Source organism: Platichthys flesus, chromosome 9, assembly GCF_949316205.1.
Source record: "Platichthys flesus chromosome 9, fPlaFle2.1, whole genome shotgun sequence".
In the NCBI taxonomy this organism is placed as follows: Eukaryota; Metazoa; Chordata; class Actinopteri; order Pleuronectiformes; family Pleuronectidae; genus Platichthys; species Platichthys flesus.
The window spans coordinates 14,722,195-14,740,811 of NC_084953.1; the positions used below are offsets into that span (position 1 = coordinate 14,722,195).

General features: G+C 42.3%; 1 protein-coding gene across 2 annotated transcripts in view; it reads left to right on the forward strand.

The window, feature by feature from the left end:
- The window catches only part of tle2b (TLE family member 2, transcriptional corepressor b), a 76,056-nt gene that overhangs the window by 48,690 nt on the left and 8,749 nt on the right, over positions 1 to 18,617 (forward strand). The window contains exons 6-15 of one of the 2 annotated variants that reach the window (XM_062395028.1): positions 1,060 to 1,134; positions 3,338 to 3,518; positions 4,983 to 4,999; positions 8,321 to 8,461; positions 10,088 to 10,141; positions 15,388 to 15,555; positions 15,840 to 15,990; positions 16,421 to 16,590; positions 17,656 to 17,732; positions 18,493 to 18,617. The exon at positions 18,493 to 18,617 is cut by the window's right edge and continues 125 nt beyond it. In XM_062395028.1, coding sequence (XP_062251012.1) covers positions 1,060 to 1,134; positions 3,338 to 3,518; positions 4,983 to 4,999; positions 8,321 to 8,461; positions 10,088 to 10,141; positions 15,388 to 15,555; positions 15,840 to 15,990; positions 16,421 to 16,590; positions 17,656 to 17,732; positions 18,493 to 18,617 — 1,159 coding nt within the window. The remainder of the gene's footprint in view (positions 1 to 1,059; positions 1,135 to 3,337; positions 3,519 to 4,982; positions 5,000 to 8,320; positions 8,462 to 10,087; positions 10,142 to 15,387; positions 15,556 to 15,839; positions 15,991 to 16,420; positions 16,591 to 17,655; positions 17,733 to 18,492) is intronic. The other variant, XM_062395029.1, reaches the window with a different exon arrangement.

Sequence of the window (18,617 nt, forward strand, 5' to 3'; positions counted from 1 at the left end):
TGCGGTGGGCATTTCACCCCAATTATTGCAGCTGCTACAAGTCACCCTCTGCCTTCGAAAAGCAAATCTATCAACAGATCTTTTGAAAGCTTTTCAACACCCTTCGTCAATTTCACTGAATGTTTCTTTATTACAATTGGCTACTTTTAAATAGACAAACAGGAATTTCACTCAGTAGAGTGCATATAAGGCCAACCCGCCCCCTTAAGAAACCTCACTTAAATTCACTAGACTTTTGTTTGGATCTGCACCAAATTTTACGTACTTCTCTGAGAAATCAACCAACTCCTTCCACCAAGTTTTGGGGTAATCTGTCCAGTAATACTTGCGTAATAAAAGCAAACATATAAATTCTGTTAAATATTCGCACATCAGCGGCTCCAGGGCAATAAAGGCTTATTGTCCAAAATATATCTTTAAAAATAAATACTGAACATGGGCAAAACCATTTGGAATCTCTCTGCGTAATCAGAGCTGAGTTCCATTTTCACCTTCAAGCTTTGGCACGAAAATCAGTGAGAACTCAAACGTGTAAACGAGATTATTTAAAGCTCTCGCCCAGCGTCATGTCATGGGCATGAAGTGTGTGCCCATAGATTCCACTCATATTAGCAACAACAACAACATTAGCGTTGTAGTTTATAAGAGCACATCAGCTGATAGTCAACTGATCGTCTGAGGCGCTTAGTTTTAGTGTCATGGTGCAAACGTGCTGTGAGCTCAACAAGCTTACAGTATATATACTGTTGCACATGTGAATATTTGCATTTGTGTGACTGACTACATCAGGATTTTACGCAAACAGAACTGAGATTATAGCTTGTATGGCAGTGACTAGTGGATGTACTGTCTGCCCATGTGTGAGTGCATACATACATGAAGGCTGTACATACTGTGCAATGTTGTATTTCTACTGGTGTGACTTTGAAACTGTTTTCATCCATATCCATGGTCAGAGTTTGGATGGTTTATTACTTTTTTCAAGTCCTGTAAAGGTTCCTCTGTGTGATTTGACCTGACACACAACTAATGTGTGTTTGTGTGTGTTTATGTGTGTAGCACCAGCAACAAGTGGTCCAAGCAGTGGAGAGAGCCAAGCAGGTCACCATGGCAGAACTCAACGCCATTATCGGGGTGAGTCACTTTCATTCGTCATGAAAACAGAAACACACACACACACGCACCTTCACACACATTAAGCATATTCCAACCAGTCTGACCATGAGGTGTGAGGAAAGGTTGATGACATCATTTCATCACTGGTATATAAATATGCAGATCATAAGAATTGATTGTCAAATAGATGTAGCATCACTGTGAACTACCCCCTTGATGTTTAGTGTTTGTGTCTCAGGCGGTGATGTCGAAAGTGAACATTCAGTGAGTCAGATGTTATTTTAGAAGCTAATGCTGGGAACCTTTGATGCCATGATATGAAAGAAAATGGCTAATGGACAATATCTAAGTGTTTTCCTGAAAATGTAATAGAATTTTTTTTCTTTGAAGTATTCTGTTTTAAGGTGGTAATGTTCACTGAGTGTGCCAACCTGTTAAATACAGATATGAAGAAACGTCTCACCTAGAAGACATATTAACACATTGTAGGAACAGCCCTATATATTTGCATGTTTTTTTGATACTGTTTAACGTACCTATTTTAACTGCTCGTTACGTTTTTGGGGCAGCAATTGATAACGCCCCCTGCTGCTGGTAGTGTAAATGAGTAACTGTTAATACAGAGTACTACATTGACATTATTCGGGAGCAGGCCTCTTTTCAATTTGGCGAAAGAGATCAGTGATTATTATCAATACTAATAACACTTAAGCTCATCAGAGCACATGACTCACAGTATGATGTCCAAAACATGAGTTACAGCCCAGTTGTGTTGCTCTGGTCAACTTGTTCTCACGTCCTGTTGCGCTCTCAGGTTCCAAACTTTGTCTCTGTTTAATTTAATTAGAATCGGTATTCTGTAGAGCCAATGTAATTCGGTTGGTACCCTGAAATATGCAGCCCCCACACCAACCCACACACACACACACATACACACATACACACATACAAACACTCACACACACACACACACACTGTAGGTACACACATGCAGACACTGGGATGCTCCTGCGTGTTGCAGTAGATGGGGCTTTCCAGAGCTTGTCAGAGCACTGATCACATTACTGTCTACTTAAAGCCCTTTGTTCCTCCAAGCATTACAAACATTGCTGCCACTAATGTGTGTCTGTGTGTCTGTGTGTCTGTGTGTTTGTGTGTGTGTGTGTGTGTGTGTTTGTGTGTGTGTGTGTGTGTGTCGAACACACCTAAACACAGACACTGTTTTTGCTAAGGTGTTTGTGTGTGTGTGTGTGTGTTTGTTTGTGTCTTACACACCAGCTTGACAAGACAACACATGAAAACACATCATAATGCTCCCCTCAGGATAATAGCCTTTCTTTATCTGTAGCTGCCTCTTTGCTCTCCTCTCTCTCTATCCTCATCTATCTCTTTATCCTCTCTCTCTTTCTCTCCCTCCCCTCTGTGTTTTCATGTTCTGTCTGGATTTTCTCACCCCTCCTTTTGTAATCTTTTATCATTCTCTACCTCGTTTTGTGTCCCTGTCCTCATTTCTCCTCTTCCATTGTTTTTGCTCCGTCTTATCTTTTGCTCTCTGTGCCACACACTTTCCTTCCCTCTTCCTTCCTGCGCTCATTAACCCTTGTTTCTCTCTCTTTTTTCTCTCTCTGCTCATCTAATACTTTAACACTTTTCACTGCTTCCACCATCATTTCCTTCTGTTCCTCCCCATCGTTTACTCTCTGACTCACACATTTTTTCCTTCCCTCTCTTTTACCCTCTGCATTTTCCCTTGGCTTCTTTCTCTCTTTTCCCCTCCTGCTTTTCCTTCAAAATAAATCCCACTCATGGCCTCACTCTTTACTTTCTCCACTTCTTGGTTTCCGTTTCCAATTTCCCTGTGAATCCTGAACATGTCTTTTCCTCCTTCCCTTCTTTCCCTCGTCTCTTTCTCATCCTTTGTGTCCACCTCTCTAAAAAATAATTTTATTTCTCAACCTATCGATCTATTTCTATCTCTCTCTCTCATTGTTGAGCTCTCTATGTGAATTTCATTAAATTCACCTCCTCTGTTCCTCGTCTTTTCCACCTCTATCTTTCCTCTTCTCAATTCCCTTTTGTACTGTTTTCTTTTTTTACTGCTCATTTTTTACCTCTTTTTTTACCCTCTCTATTCTAACCACCCAACAACCTTATATGATACAACCCCCCCCCCCCCCAATCCCCCCTCCTTCCCCGTTCCCTCCTTTCCCTGTGGCCACAGCAGCAGCAGCTCCAGCACCTGTCTCACCACGCCCCCGGCATTCCCCTGACACCACACCCGTCGGGCCTGTCCCTGGGCGCGGGAGGATCAGGGCTCCTGGCGCTGACCGGGGCCCTGGGGGTCTCAGCCCACCTTGCATCCAAAGATGAGCGCAACCACCTCGACGCTGAACATCTTCGAGGTAAAGGACTGTGGACTTTTAATCCCTAATTTTATCACTCAACTCATGATTTAATGTCCTGATACATTCAGCATGAGCAAAAGGATAAAAAACTCTTTCATAATTGCTTATTAAAATCGAATTAATGAAACATATTCATCTATTAAAAACTAATAACTGTGACTCGTGCCTGATTGTCTTTAACTAGAACACATTTAAACCACAAGCTGTGGTTTAAAGGCAACCCAAAGTTCATCGAATTAATATTCTGATTGTTATTGGATAAACGGTCGAATATTTACCGCAGGATTAGACCCAGAGAGTTCAAATGTTCTTCTTTTAAACCTTTTCAAGTTTTTTTCCCTACAAGACTCTGCAGCACTAGAGTAAATCAAAGTGGTTCTGCAGTGAAAAATCTGTAATTTGTTTCAGGTCAGTCTACACAAAACGTTTCATAATTGAAAATCAATTACATCATTGAACCTTTTCAGAAGATGTTTTGCAAGTGTCACAGTAACAAACTCATAAAAGCTGCTTTCAGACACGCACTGAACTCTGGATAATCTCCTGAAATTGTCCAGAGGGGGAGGATGTGAGAACATGGACACTCTGAAAAAGGCTAACGAAAGCAAAAGATATCACACTTTGAAAAAGGATCTTTCATTCCTCTTACAATGTTTGTTTTACTGCACATACAAGTGTATTCCAGTTGAATTTATTTTTGTACAATCTGCACAAAGCTGCATTAAAATAAATAACAGTAGATAATTTTATGGTTTTAGATTCAGAGTAAAACTATAGATTACTTGTTGCCAGCAGTTTTTTGTCATTTCTACAGCAGCTCACCTTTTGGACTCATTTTGAACTTCCTGCCTTAGATCGCTGTCATAATATGGAAAGACGTATTCATGGCGCTTGTCTAAATGCAGGAGAGACTCTTTCTTCCAATGAACTTTCATTCACCCTGATAGAATATCTTATCTTTGAGCTTTGTTTCAGGCATTGAGCCAAGAGAGACTTTCTCATGAATAAACCGAAAGCTAGAAAGTGGAAAAAAGAAAATGGTAAAAAAAAGAGAGGAGGAATGAATGAGAGTAGAAAGGGGGAGAGATAAAGAGATCAATGTGTTCATATTGGCGTGTTAAGCATCTGTGTGAGAGCGTTGCACGTCGGCAGCTGTGCGTGTGTTTCTGTTCCTCCATACGAGATGAAGAATGAGAGGAAAGATAGTGAGCGCTGAAAGAGGCAGCAGGGGAAGACAGCGAGCTTTGTCTGGTTGGGGGAACAGGGGAGAGGAGACTGAAAAGCACAATAGTGGGTCTGTATCTCTATTAGAGAAGAGCAGTCGCAGTTCGGTCTAACCTTGGCCCGACGAGGGGAATGTTGTTGTTATTATCTGGACTGACGTCAAACTTTCTTTCTTTCCCCTTTCCTCCTTTCTTTTGTCTCTACTCTGCTCTCTTCCCCTACTCTGTCCCATCCCAGAGGGAGCACCCAGCAGGGTGAGTAGCTGTGTATGTGTACTCCACACTCGGATTTGTGTGTGTACGTGTGTGTGTGTGTGTGTGTGTGTGTGTGTGTGTGTGTGTGTGTGTGTGAGACAGTGATAAACTGAAGGATATTGAGATGCACTGTAAAATGGCCTCTAAAAAAGGGCCCGAGCATTGCTGGAGTTCATCCAGGAGCAGCTCTGACACCAGCACAATGGCTGCTCAGTGCCATCAACCTTGAGCTTCTCAAGGTTTTCTACATCACACTAACATCTGATCTCACTGCGTTTCCCAGTTATCTGGTGGAAAGTACAAACTGAGTAAATGGATGAACCAGCGTTTGTTTATCAGCGTCACAAATTTTCCTGTAATCTACAAGATTTACAGAACAAATGAGAGGATTAAAACCCAAATAATTTCTAATGATCCCCCAAACAGACCAGTTAGTGTCTGTAGAAGGAAAAAAATGATATGATAGATACAACCGAAATCAACAGGTATTACTAAGCAGCGAATGCCACTATTTTTCAATTTAAAGATTCCCAACAGAACCTGATCTACAGTATCATTATACATTTGCATAATTTCATTCATGCAGTGTAGTGACACCACTGAACAACAAAAACCACAGTGTTTTTCATCCCGCTTCAAATAATGAAAAGATCAGACCTCTAGATGCTTTTCACAATCTACTTATGCACTTTTGTATTTCCACGTCACTTCTAGTAAAAACTCAGAGCAGAGTTAACAGGGAAAGACGATGAAGTGAAAACATGTCTCTCTTTGTTGAGAGAGAAACAAACTTATTTTCATTCTACTGAAGAGGTGTCATAACAATCTGAAAAATAAATTCTTGACATGGGAAAGTTCATATGCACGTCACCTCAACTTGGAACGACAACTTGGAAAGTTGGAAAAAAGTTTGGAACGTGAGTTGCCAAGTTGCTGACTTTACCACTTATCAACCAATTTAAAGAGCCATCCCAGTAGTGTATCACACTCACTCAAACTCATATTCAAATTACATATTCAAAAGGTTTGTCCCCTTACAGCCTTGAAATTGCATAAATGTACCTTCACACCTTCCGTACTGATTTCGTGACTGAGACCTTATATTCCATATGGCCCCGCCCCTGCTCCCCTGTCTTCCCACCCTTACGGCGCCACCTGCAGCTGAGGAGCCTTTTCCAGCAACTTAGCTCCACCCACAAGTTGACAGGATTTGTGTCTTAGGTTTGTGACATCACAGACCCTCAATGTCAGACTGGCTTTTGGTTACTTGAGTTTAAAAGGGAAATATTCAACCACAATGCTGACTGCTTATTTCTCTTAAAATAAAAACTATAATATAAAATATTATTCATCTTAAAATGCAGAGGGGAGACAACTAAATTTTTATCAGAGGGAGACTTAAACATAATTTTACAATCTGCACTAAATAGTAGTTTTTAATGTGAACTTGTCACATGTCCATCTCTCCGAATCACTTAACACCTGACTTTTAGCCAATTCAATTCACATATTTGCATATATTCTAAATTATTCATATGCCCATCCCACATGATCCTTCTTCTTTGCTCTTTGACATCATGCAAATATTAGAGAGCGGTGACGAAGTGTAGTTTAAACTACAGAGATACAAAACATTTTGTTCACAGCGCCCAGGTTTTTTTCCACTTTCCAACTTCAAGTCACATTAAAACTCCAAAATTGGAACCATGTACAGTTAATCGCTGTGCAATAATACAGAATGTTCAGTTCTCTAATTAGGTGTGAAGGTGGGATGTGAGAAGCTGGTGTTTGGAGGTAACCATAGCTGAGGGACCAAATCAGCTCCATCGTGAGGCAAATCGACTGAGTAAATGCACTGGAACATAGAATGAGGAGGTGTTCATCTTGCCTCACAGGTTTCGCTCATATTTCATTTCACTGGAGTTAAAAGTCCCTGATAATCGCCATGAGAATTAATGCAGTGCAAATGGGGTGATTGAAATTCAGTGGACATCTACAGCTCATCCTATTCTCTCTGACTGCAAATTACTCAGTGAGCAGTGTCGTACTGAACTGGCCGCAGTGAACGGCTGCCGATCATCAGTGTATCTGTTGATTACACACAGAGAGAGAGAGAGAGAGAGAGAGAGAGCGAGAGAGAGAGAGAGAGAGAGAGAGCGAGAGAGAGAGAGAGAGAGAGAGAGAAAAGGAACGAAGGAAGGGGGCTTTGAGAGGGAAATTGGCAAAAGAAAGAAGAGAGAAGCTAAAGAAAAAAAAAAATATAGCTTTTATTGCAAAATTAAAATTTAAGAGCGCCACTGACTATACTCTCCATCCATCCCTCTCTCCATCTCTCTTGCTGTTCACGCTGAAACCTTTAGCATAATTTAATTGCCAAACACAATGCTGCTTGTTAAGCACCAGGAAAATAGTTTCACATGAGCTGGGGTTGGTGCAGAACTTAGCTAAGCATTACAGTGTTTTGGGAAGGGAGGGGAAATGAAGGGGGGTGGGGGAGAGATGCATATCAATCTGCATTTGTTGGAGAGCCCCGCACGTGTAAAACACGTTGGAATTTTAAATGTGTGTGTGGGGGGGGGGGGGGGGGGGGGGTAAAAAGAAAAGGGACAGCGAGAGGAAGTCAGGAGAATCGAGAAAGGAGAAGAAAGAAGAGAGGGAAGTTTGTTGAGCTGCACTGAGGTCCATTGTGCAGTCTCTCCTCTCCTCTGTCAGCGCTCCTTCCTGTCGGCCCCGTGGGCTCCTTCCTGTGCGAGTCATTGGTGTGTTAAGCCCTCACTGTTCTTGTCCTGCCCACATGGGGACAGAGAATGACAAGTGGCCCTTGCCGAACCTCTGGCCCCTGCCCCGACGCAAAAGACAACACAATGCTTGATCGGCTTCTCTGAATCCTGAGGACCGGGCCGGGCTGTGGTGTAAATTTGCCTGCACAGCTTTATTGCCTTATAATGAGAGTCATATTTTACATTAGGGCTGGTGTGTGGAGGGGAGAGCACTAATTATCTTCATATTGTGTCCTGTGTGCTTCTGTGGCTGCGTCTTAACCTGTGCTTACGTCTGCTGTACCTGCAGTAAGCTGCTGTGTGTGTATTATCATGTGTGTTTTTATGGGGATCTTTGTTAATGTGTTTAATTCTGCCTGTTCACTCGTCCTGGTCTTTCCCTGGGCTTATGAGTGATTGTGTACTTTTGTTTATTCACACATGACCTGTTGAAATGATAAAAAATAAGATGTTAAGTGTTTTTGTGTCAAACGTACATGTCAAGTTTTCACTGCCTGCACGGCGTGTTCATACTTCCATTTGTGTCCCTGTCTCTCTCCAGAGTAAGTCGGTGTCATCAACAGACAGTCAGCCCACTGAGGAGCGGCAGGGCCCGTCAGGAGGCTACTCCTCCTCACAGGGAGGAGCTGAGGCCAAGCGGAGGCGCTGTGATGACAAAGAGCCTCTCCCACCACACTCCTATGTATGTTTCCTCATACGATTAAGATAAATGAAGGCTACAGCCATAATACCACATTTTTTGTTTAAAAACTCGAGCAATTATTCCAGCAAGCTGCGACGGTGCCTGTGTCCAGTGTGCATGCCTTCCTGTTCCCACTGGCATGCGCACGTCCAGTATACATGAGTGGTCATGTGATATGCGTTTACAGACATCTTAGTGTGGACAGGGATTCAAGCTGCTACAGAGCTGATACAAAACGCTGGTGTGAACTCTGATGGCCGTAGTTGTTTTCAAATGAAGATGTGGCAGTAAGGATGTATCCTTAAAGGATGCGTGTGTAGGTGCATCCAGTTTATAACCTTTTAAACATGCTTCACTTAATTAATATTAATGCTGTGAGTGTATTATTGGTGTGTATGTTTGCATAATGTTTGCAAATCAGTTCACACAAAGTCACACTGAAGATGTTACAAAGCATGTATGTGTGTGCTAGTGTGTCTATGACATTATAGGCCACATGGGGTTCGGGGCCCTGCAGCCAATCAAGTCTCTTGTTTGGTTTGGATGGGTCCAAAGGGGAAGAGCAGGGAGCCAGAGGCGATGTAATGCCAGAAGAGAGACGGCCAGGGCAGATAGCTGTAATGAATTAGATGGCTGTGTGTCTCCAGTCTGCAGGATTGATTGACACTGGGAGTCTGTCTGTGAAGGACGGCCTCCAGCTAAATTAGTTTGGCATCAGCAACAGTCCAAATCTTCACATTAGTTCACAGCGAGAACAAGCACCGATAGTTTCCACATTCCGAATGTTTTTCCTCTCTTCCTGCCTGTCGAGCCACATTATGGCTCCCATTCCTCTCTGTTTGCCTTCAGCCCCTCTATACCGCTGTCTGTCTCTTTATCATCATCTCTCAGTTTCCCAGCTTTTCCCTCTCACTCTAGGTCATCTTCCTGTTTTATTCTCGTTTTTATTCCATTTTTCATTTCCAAATGTCGTCTCCCTCCTCTCTCCATCCCTCTCCCACTGTCTGTTTCTGTTTTTTCTGTTTCTAGGAATAGGCAGTAGACCTAGCCCTGTTATGGCTCCGTATAATTAGGGTACTGATGTCACTCCACACTGATGTCAATAGGAATATCAGGCCATGATCACATCAAAGGGCTGTTGCCATGGTGACTAAGTGCCATCGTTCTCGCCCCAGAAAAAAAGGGAGAGAAAAAGCGAGAGATAGAGAGACGTGGCTAGACGAAGAGGGGAAATGTGCCATAGATGGAGAAAGAGCAACAGTGTGTGTGTGTGTGTGTGTGTTTGTGTGTGAGGGAGTGACAATGAGATAGAAAGAGGCCGATCGAAGTAGTTCTCCCATGAGGGAGATGTTTGGTAAGATTATCTGTGGTTTACCGTATCTTTGTTAAATGTTGCATCGTGCACAGACAATAGAAGGAAGCAAAGAGTAGCCACAGATATCATCATTGAGCAGTTGTGTGGACTTGTGTGTCTGTGTGCTGTTTACATCTTCATTATTAAACTTCTCTGCGTGTTCATTCGCTTTGCTCTGTGTCTATGTGAGGGAACAAAGAGAAAAATGCATATTATTTCAATAGATATTGAGCCTCTTCTTTTGACCTTCTTCTGTCTGTTGTGCTTCTCAGGACAGTGATGGGGACAAAAGTGAAGACAATCTTGTGGTGGACGTCTCCAATGAGGTGAGTTTCCTGTGTCTTATTGAAACGATCTTTGACATCCTTGTAATTAAAGGTGGCTATAATCGATTTATTTATTATCTATTATTTATATTTACAATTGATCACACTAATAAATGGATGTGATAGGAGTCACTGCTCATGATGAAACCACAGAGAAATGAGCTGTTCCCCTCAGCTCTATTGAGTTATAGTAGCTTCAGCAACAAGCTAGTGAATACTCTGCAGCATTTAGCGTCTATAGAATCTCAGGACGTAGTGGACCACAAATCAGAGCAAAAAGCAAGAGTGACTTGGTTTCTATTCACCAAGTGGCAAGAAACGTTGCTCCATTTCTGGTGCAGGTTTAAGTAAGCATCATGCTAACGTCATAGGTGAACAGCTTACTCTCAGATGTTTTTTTTAGTGTTATTAATCGTCATGAGAATACTAAAAATTATTGTGCAGCCCACGCACAGGTTGTTGCTCAACTGAATTTCAAAATCAAAGCCAGAAAATTACACTTGATCTTTTAAAATCTGTCTATCAGAGCCTGAAAATAACCTGAGTGGTTTGGGTTGGTTGGTTTATTGGTTGGTTTTCATAAATTGAAGTCATAATATTTCACCTTCACTACCAGTGTTTACTCATAACCTCCCCTTGGAAAATATGTAACACACTGACAGAGTTCACACTTTGCTCTTTCTCCCCCAACATCACCTCCCAGTACACCCTTATGCAAGAGTTGTTACAAAAACTGACTTTGATTTCTTTACAAGCCGCCTTTCTCCGACAAAAGTTCTCTGGCTTCTGTGCTGCAGCACACAAATGAATAAAGCATAAATCCAACGTTGGGAGGGCCAGTGCTGCTCGCGGGAATAACTATAAATGTACTTGGCACATCTTGAAACCACCCTCTGTCCTCTGCATAACCCCAACTGTCCATAGTTCAATTTCACTTTGTGTGTGCAAGTGTCTGAAGTTTATAATTGATTTTACGTCACAAATATATTTCATTTCAGTTTCCTTGGTATTTTTTTTCAAAGGGATTTGCCCTTTTTCTGTCCTTTTCCTCTTTCTGTTTTAATATTGCACACAAAAGAAGAACCTGTCTGTTGTAAAAGCAGAAAAAAATTGTGGGTTATGTCGGGGAAAGTTTGCCATTTGGTGAATTGTATGTGTGTGTGTGTGTGTGTCTGTGTGTGTCTGTGTGTGTGTAGATGCCATGTAACTCTGAAAAAGTGTCAATAATCACAGCGCGGATACTTAAAAATTAACCAGAACATAAGTGAGGGCGGGAGCTTGAGGAATAAACAAGAACTTTGTCCAAAAGAAACCTTTAATGTCCCTAATTTTCTTCCCTTAGAAGGATCAACCTGTTTGAGCCTTTGTTGCTCAGGGATGGAAGGACACATTTGTCAGTCGCATCTGTAGCAGCCTTCGAAATGGGACAGCGTACCCGCTGTGACGTAGCTATTCAAAGTGGACAGCCCCTGAAATGGGTCAGAGTGGCTGTCCCACTTTGCTAACAGACTCAGTAAAGATTTAATTTCATAATCTCATACTTGATTAATTAATTTATTTTATTTGAGCTAATTTGCAGGCAGTGATTATTATTTTATTTCATTTATTCAAAATTTTACACACTAGAGGGTGTGAAACAATCATTTGCATTATTCATATCATCTTAATTTTTTCAGATCAGTAGATTGATTATTTGGTCAATGAAATGTCAGAAAGTAATTATTGTGCTGGAAAAAAACCTCCACAGTATCCTTTATTGATCTTTTTCATATCTTTTTCAAAGGCCAAGAAAAGCCGCAGGTTTCACAGTTGAGAGTTTGGAGCTCCAGTAGTTTGGTAGAATTTGCCTCTTTTTTTTTAACATAAGCAATAAAACAAGCTCTACTCATCCACACACACATAGCACTTTAGTTGAGTTTTTGTTTAGCTTGCTCGTTTTAATATCATTCACCTATCGTAACCTTGCTGTGTCTGCTGTGTGTAGTGTGTGTGTGTGTGTGTGTGTGTGTGGAAGTGCGTGAGATGTGAAATGAGTCAGCAGGTGAGGAGCTGGTTCAGCTCTCTGCAGCAGTTTCCTTGTAAATAGAAAGAGCTGCTATGTAAGCTCATTATCAGCAGCCGCTGTTTGTGTTCTCCTCTCGTCGAGTGTCTGTCTAAACCCGGGCTAGGTGATGAAGACTCAGCTGACGTGTCACAGTGTCTAGAGTCACACACCATCAGCATGGCCGATTACACGAGGGGGAGGGGGATTCACCATTATCAAGGTGGTGTGTTCATAACAGCCTGAAAGCTATGTAGACAAATAGAAAGCAATCAAAAAATTGCTATCCTCAATATTATCAAATTAAGCAATAGTTGGTAGTTAAAAATACTCATGAATGACATTTTGCAGAAAGGTGTTTTTCTAGACTCATTCAGACTGAATCATTGACCGTCACATCCCCTGTTTTTGTGTTTTGCTGGATTATCCTCTTTAGATCTTCACCATTTTAGTGTCATGATATTCATTGAAGACATGGTAGAGTGGCATCCTGGTTTAATTTATCCTTTGTGGAAAACAGCAGCCGTTTTTTTCTGTGTTAGAGAGCTCAAGCTTTGTGGAGTGGTGCTTCCAAGCAAAGGGAACTTTTCTCCAGCTCTTCTCTTTATGTCCTGAAAGAGATACAACCATGACTCTTCAGTGTTTGTCAAAGTTGACTTTGATCCAAAGTTTAACTGACGTTCCATCTCAGACATGGCAGTAAAGAGTAACAGCCATGTTGTATCACCTGACCTGAATGTTGCCGTGGAAGGGATTTATCAGGTTGTGTTAAGAGACAGAACTGAGGCACGTTCAATCTCAAAACCTTTTACACTGTTTTACTGCGGTTTCCGGGCTGAACGACACGTTCGCTCAAACTGGTTTGCAACAGGCTTCGAGGTCTGTTTTCTCTCATTTGGGGTCATCAGCGACATACAGTGTATATAAAGCCTGCCATAATAAAAAAACAGTGACCCAATGGATTATAAAGCAGCTGTTGCTTGGTGGTCGTATCAGTTGAAGGTGGTAGACGCATATATTTCCGAAGGCAACACAGAGACTGTAACATCAAGAGTATTCTGAAGCATTGAAAACGTATTTAAACTTATATCAACTACCTCTGAACTTGTTCCACAAGAACAATAGAAATGCTTTCTCAGCTGCTGCAGTTTTAACTCTTGCGTATCATTGCAGAGTGTTCAATGCACCACTGTTTATGAAAATTAAGTTTTTTTTACACTTTGTCTGGGCTGAACGCAGCCCTGGCATTGGATGTATTATTATGTAAGAGGTGAATTGCAGTTCCTTTACATTGAACATTATTGATAACTCTACTGGGTTCAAACTTGTGACTATTACTGTAAACCATCAGGGATGGACAATGATATGGCACAACTCTATAGTCCGAACACATATTCAATAATCCTTGGTCCACACATTTATTTTTTCATCTAGCCCTTCTGTGTATATTTGAGTTCTCTTTCCAACCTCTTGAAGCCTCTGTACTTTCCTTTCCATCTCTCCACCTCGTTCTTCCCTCCTCTCTTCTCTTAGATAACTGCAGTCTGTTTAGTTTAATATATGCAAAGCCGTTTATGCCCCTGGACTATTTTAATTCTTTAAATACTTCACGCAGTGTACAGAAATACAGTGTGTTTTATCTAAGCCCTCTGTATTTTGATATTACACACAACAGCGAAACTGGTCTCTTGTGTGATTTGGAAACTGGTACAAAAGCAGAGAGGAAAAAACATTTTGACAAATGTGGGTAATAGCAGAAAAAGAGAGGGATGGGCTCTGGTGAATTGTCTGTGAGTGTGTGTGCATGTGTGTGTATGTGTCTGTGTGTGTTTGCACATGCATTTGTTTGAACATACCTGCAAACCTGTGCGTGTGTATGTGTACATCACCTTTTCCGTCTAAGTGTGTGCCTACGTGATTTTTGTGTGTGTGTGTGTGTGTGTGTGTGTGTGTTTGTGTGTGCATGTGCGTGTGCATGTGTTTGTGTGTGTGACTGTGTGTGTGTGTAAGCACTAAAATGTCCATGCTGAGCAGTGTGACCCAGTGAGAAGTGCTTACTCCAGCACTCTGCTCTGGGAAAGACAGTGGAGGCTGTGTTTCCAGTGATAAAAGCAACATTATCTCCAGGTCCACACACGACTCCACCAGCAACAGTGACACTCCACTGTTTCATGTAATATTCCCTGAGCTCTGAGTCCCCTTACAAATCACAAGACACATTGTGACAACGGACGCTATTCTGTAACTATTAAGTAAGAATCGGAACCATTTTCCTATAAATAAAATGAACTTTATTTATAGCCAGCTGTTATAACTGAGTAAACTGTGTCTGTGGTCCATTAAAGCTGTTGCACACGCTGGCACACAGGGAGATATGTGTCTGTGTAACAGGGTTTCAACTTAAATAGAAGATATGAGACAAAATACAGGAAGAAAATGACAGAAATGAGTCCTGCATTGAGAGATATATGGAGCTATAATGGTCTGTGTTTGGTGATTTAGCTATTTACCACCAGGTTTCACCTCTGTCCATACAAAAACTACTCCACGGGTTACCACAAAACTTGGTTAAAGGATGTCGTACGAGTCAGGGAAGAACCAATACAACGTTTGTGCAGATCAAGGGACAAATCCAGATCCCTAAAAAGATCACTGATATTTGCTAGTGTGTGTAATTTGGTGCAGATCAAAATAGAATCTAGTGAATTTAAATGTGGTTTCATAATGGGACTGTTGGGCCTTGTCAGAGATATAAACACCACTGAGTGTCATACTAGTTCAAATTCAATCCAGGTTAAGGTAAATACAATTGTGACGGTTTATCAATCACCAAAACATTGCTTGTGCCAGGAAGGATTTTACCACTCTGGACACAATGACATATTTTTTAAACAGGGTAAATATTAATTATACATTATAAAATAATTTATCAGAAACGTGTGGTTGTGTGGATTTGAATGGTCGGTGCAGTACCAGTGTGTAGGGAATGCACCTTTTATATAAGAGAATCGCTTCCTTTTAGAGAAGACATCTCAGAGATGAAATGCTGCAAAGTGGACACTGAACCTGACAGACCCGAGTTCAGCACCTTGAGGGCCAGGACTCAAATGAAGCCACAAAGTCGTCACAGCACTGTGTGACCTTCACAGGCGGGAAACAGGCCAGGACTCTAAATCATCTTTTTCCATTTGTCTTTGTCATCCAGGAGCCCAACTCTCCTCCAGGCACCCCTCCTCACTCCCCACACGGGAACGGTTTAGACCGGGCCCCCACCTTAAGGAAAGAGCTGCCGGGCTGCTCGAGCACAGGAGAGGCCCCCTCCACCCCGAATCCCCGCAGCCCCACCCCAGGCAAGGCCAAGGACCTTTCACAGGTAAGACAGATAGAGAGATGGCAGTGTGGGGATTTACTGCTCCCTGCTGACTTGGAATATCTGTTTGCTTTTCCTTCATTCTGACATGTGTTTACTTTTAACGTGTTTAGTAAGACCATTTCTTTAAGAAATTTTTTTTTCCACTTAATACTTTTAGCTACTCTATGTCCCATTCCTGTTACACGTGATGCCATCACTGATATGTTTAATCTTTGATAATGAGAGAAGGCTTGAGCGAACCATGTGATATGTTTTGCCGAATCTTTTGTTTGACTTCTCTACAGATGGATAAGTCCCAGTCTCCATTGTCTAAGTCTGGCACCCCGTCCCCTTCCCACCGCGAGGCCCTTACCCCAGGAACCCCTGGAGCTCCTGGTCCCAGCACCTCCTGCCTTCGTCTGGTCAGCAAAGCAGCCACCAGTGCAGACCCCCTCGGTGAGACTGCTTACAACGGCTAGATGACATTTTAAAACCTAAAGTAAAAGATGTCTTGATCCGCCCCCTGATCCAGATCCACACGTGCATTTAATGAGTTTGTCCCTGAACAGTAACAAATCCTCTCTCAGTTTCATTGTAACTGTCTTGAATTATCTGCATAATCTTCCTTACAAAAAGTGGGATTCCCCTGACTAACTTTGTGCTCTGGAGCAAGGCTCCTAACCGTTATTTGCTCCTCTGTAACCAGCTGTGAAAACCATTGTTGTACTTGACAGCCCCTTGGTTTGAATAATCAAATAAAGTTCACTGACAGAAAAGGTTATCCATTCTTCTCAGCCCCCCTGTGACTGTGCTCCTGTACTGTGTACTGCTCCCTCTCTTTCCTTCCATCCCTCAATCCCTCCTTCCTCTTTCCCTCCCTCCCTAGCTCTCCGCAGTCCCATGTCTTTGCCCCCCGGTTCATACCCAGCTCATTTTGGCGTGGTGTCCCACGCAGGACTGAATGGGGAGCTGGCCAGCCCAGGAGGTTTCGGCGGGGCTCTAACTCTGTCCCCACAAATCAGTGCGGCAGCCAGTGCCTACTCCCGAAGCCCCATGGTGAGTAAAGGCCAAACTACTCTTCCCTGTCAAGGTTTGATTTATGGTTCGGTATCAGCTCTCACCTTCGGACTGTCAAAGCATGGCCTCAGAGCTAGATTAATGTGTTCTGTGTTATCAGGTAGAGATGTGCATTCATTTTACATCCAAACGTATCATGTTTACATCCTCTGATTCACTTTGATGAGGAGTGACAGTCAGAGAGAGAAGATTTGCAGTTAAGTGGCAAATCTGGACCAGAAAATGGTAGTGTCAGAACAGTCACACACTTTGCACAGTTTTCAGACCACAGATCTTTGTTATATTCTCACTCCAGTGTTTTCAATCTACTTTGTTGTAGAATGAATTTCGTGCAACTTCCTTTTTGTTAGTTCTTTATCAAGCAAATCTGGGAGTCTATTGATTATTGTCTGACAGTGAATTAGCCTATAAGAGGAAGGACCAATATTTTGAGGCTTCTGGTCAATATCTACATCTTCTGTCACCATTTACAGTCTAACTAGTCTCTTTTATCACATGAGTCGAACATTCTCCACACAAAACATAAACAGTGATACATTTTGTAGGTGCGGGTCCAGACGTCAGTTTGGCTGATCTCTATTAACAGCTAGCTTCATGTTCAACTCAATTTGATTTGTATAGCACCAAATCATAACATAGATAATCTCAAGGCACTTTACATAGTAAGGTCGAGACCTAAGAATTGGCCAAACCCAACAGTTCCCACAAAGAGCAAACACTTCGGCGACGGTGGAAAGAAAAAGTCCCTCAATCACTGGAAGAAACCTCCAGAGGGACCAGACTCGATGTGGGCGGCCATCTGCCTGGACTTGTTGAGCTGAGCAGAATGCAGATACATTAAAAAACCTCAAGCCAATGCATTTCAGTCAATATGTTCAACCTCTTCTTCTCTTCACACCCACTGTGTACCTACTCAAATATTATTGGTCAAACTAGAAACGGTAATCTTCGCTTCGCCAACACATTCTTCATATTCACATCCAGCATCTGTTTATAGAGATTATTGTCGGGCACCTAATTGCGTAACTCTTTTGTTCCCACCAGGTGGCGTATGAGTCTCGATCTCACCTTAGAGCACCAGGGCTGTCCTCTTCTCTGCCTGGTTCCTCTGGAGGAAAGCCGTGAGTTTTAAACTCACACATATATATGCACATAGTGTCATTGTAGAATGTACAACATGAATTGAGATTCACTGTCAGGTTAAATGTGTGCGGTTTTGCAGCAATGAGTGGATAATGAGTGAATTCAAATTTTTCGGGGAACTATACCTTTACGATTAAAATGTGCGATAATTGAGCATAATAATAATCAATCCCACATGGATGGGAATCCACATGAGATACTGGAGATGTCGTCCAGACCTCGTTCTCCAACACAACATGCACATGTTCTGCGACCTTTGCCGACTGAAGGTTATTGTTGTTTTCCTTATTTGTTTTGGAGCAGCAAATCACTTATGCGGTGCTAATTTGAAATCATAAACCAGCCTAGCCTTCCAACTGCTACAGTATCGATCGGTCATTAGCATGCCACGCTGACTCTGCCCTGTAAAACAATCTGCCATTTTGTATTCCTGCCCACGGCCACTGTGGGACAAGTTATTGCCAGAATTGTACTGGAGTGTTGAGGCCATTGTGGTGCTGTCATACTTCACAATTTGCAAATTTGAAGTGTGTGGTTCTTGACTTATGTGTAGGTCTTCTAGTTGCACCCACACATGTATTGATTGATACCTTGTCCTATTTGTCTTTAGCCCATTTCTCCTGCACATCAATCTCCTTCCCAGTACCTACCCGTCCAAATTCAGGTTATTTTTAGCTCTATAGATCTGAAGTATTGATTCTTTTTTTTTGGTTCACTTCCCCCCCCTCCTCACTCCAGCGCCTACTCGTTCCATGTGAGCGCAGACGGCCAGATGCAGCCGGTGCCCTTTCCCCCCGACGCCTTGCTGGGCCCGGGAATCCCTCGCCACGCGCGTCAGATCCACACCCTGAACCACGGGGAGG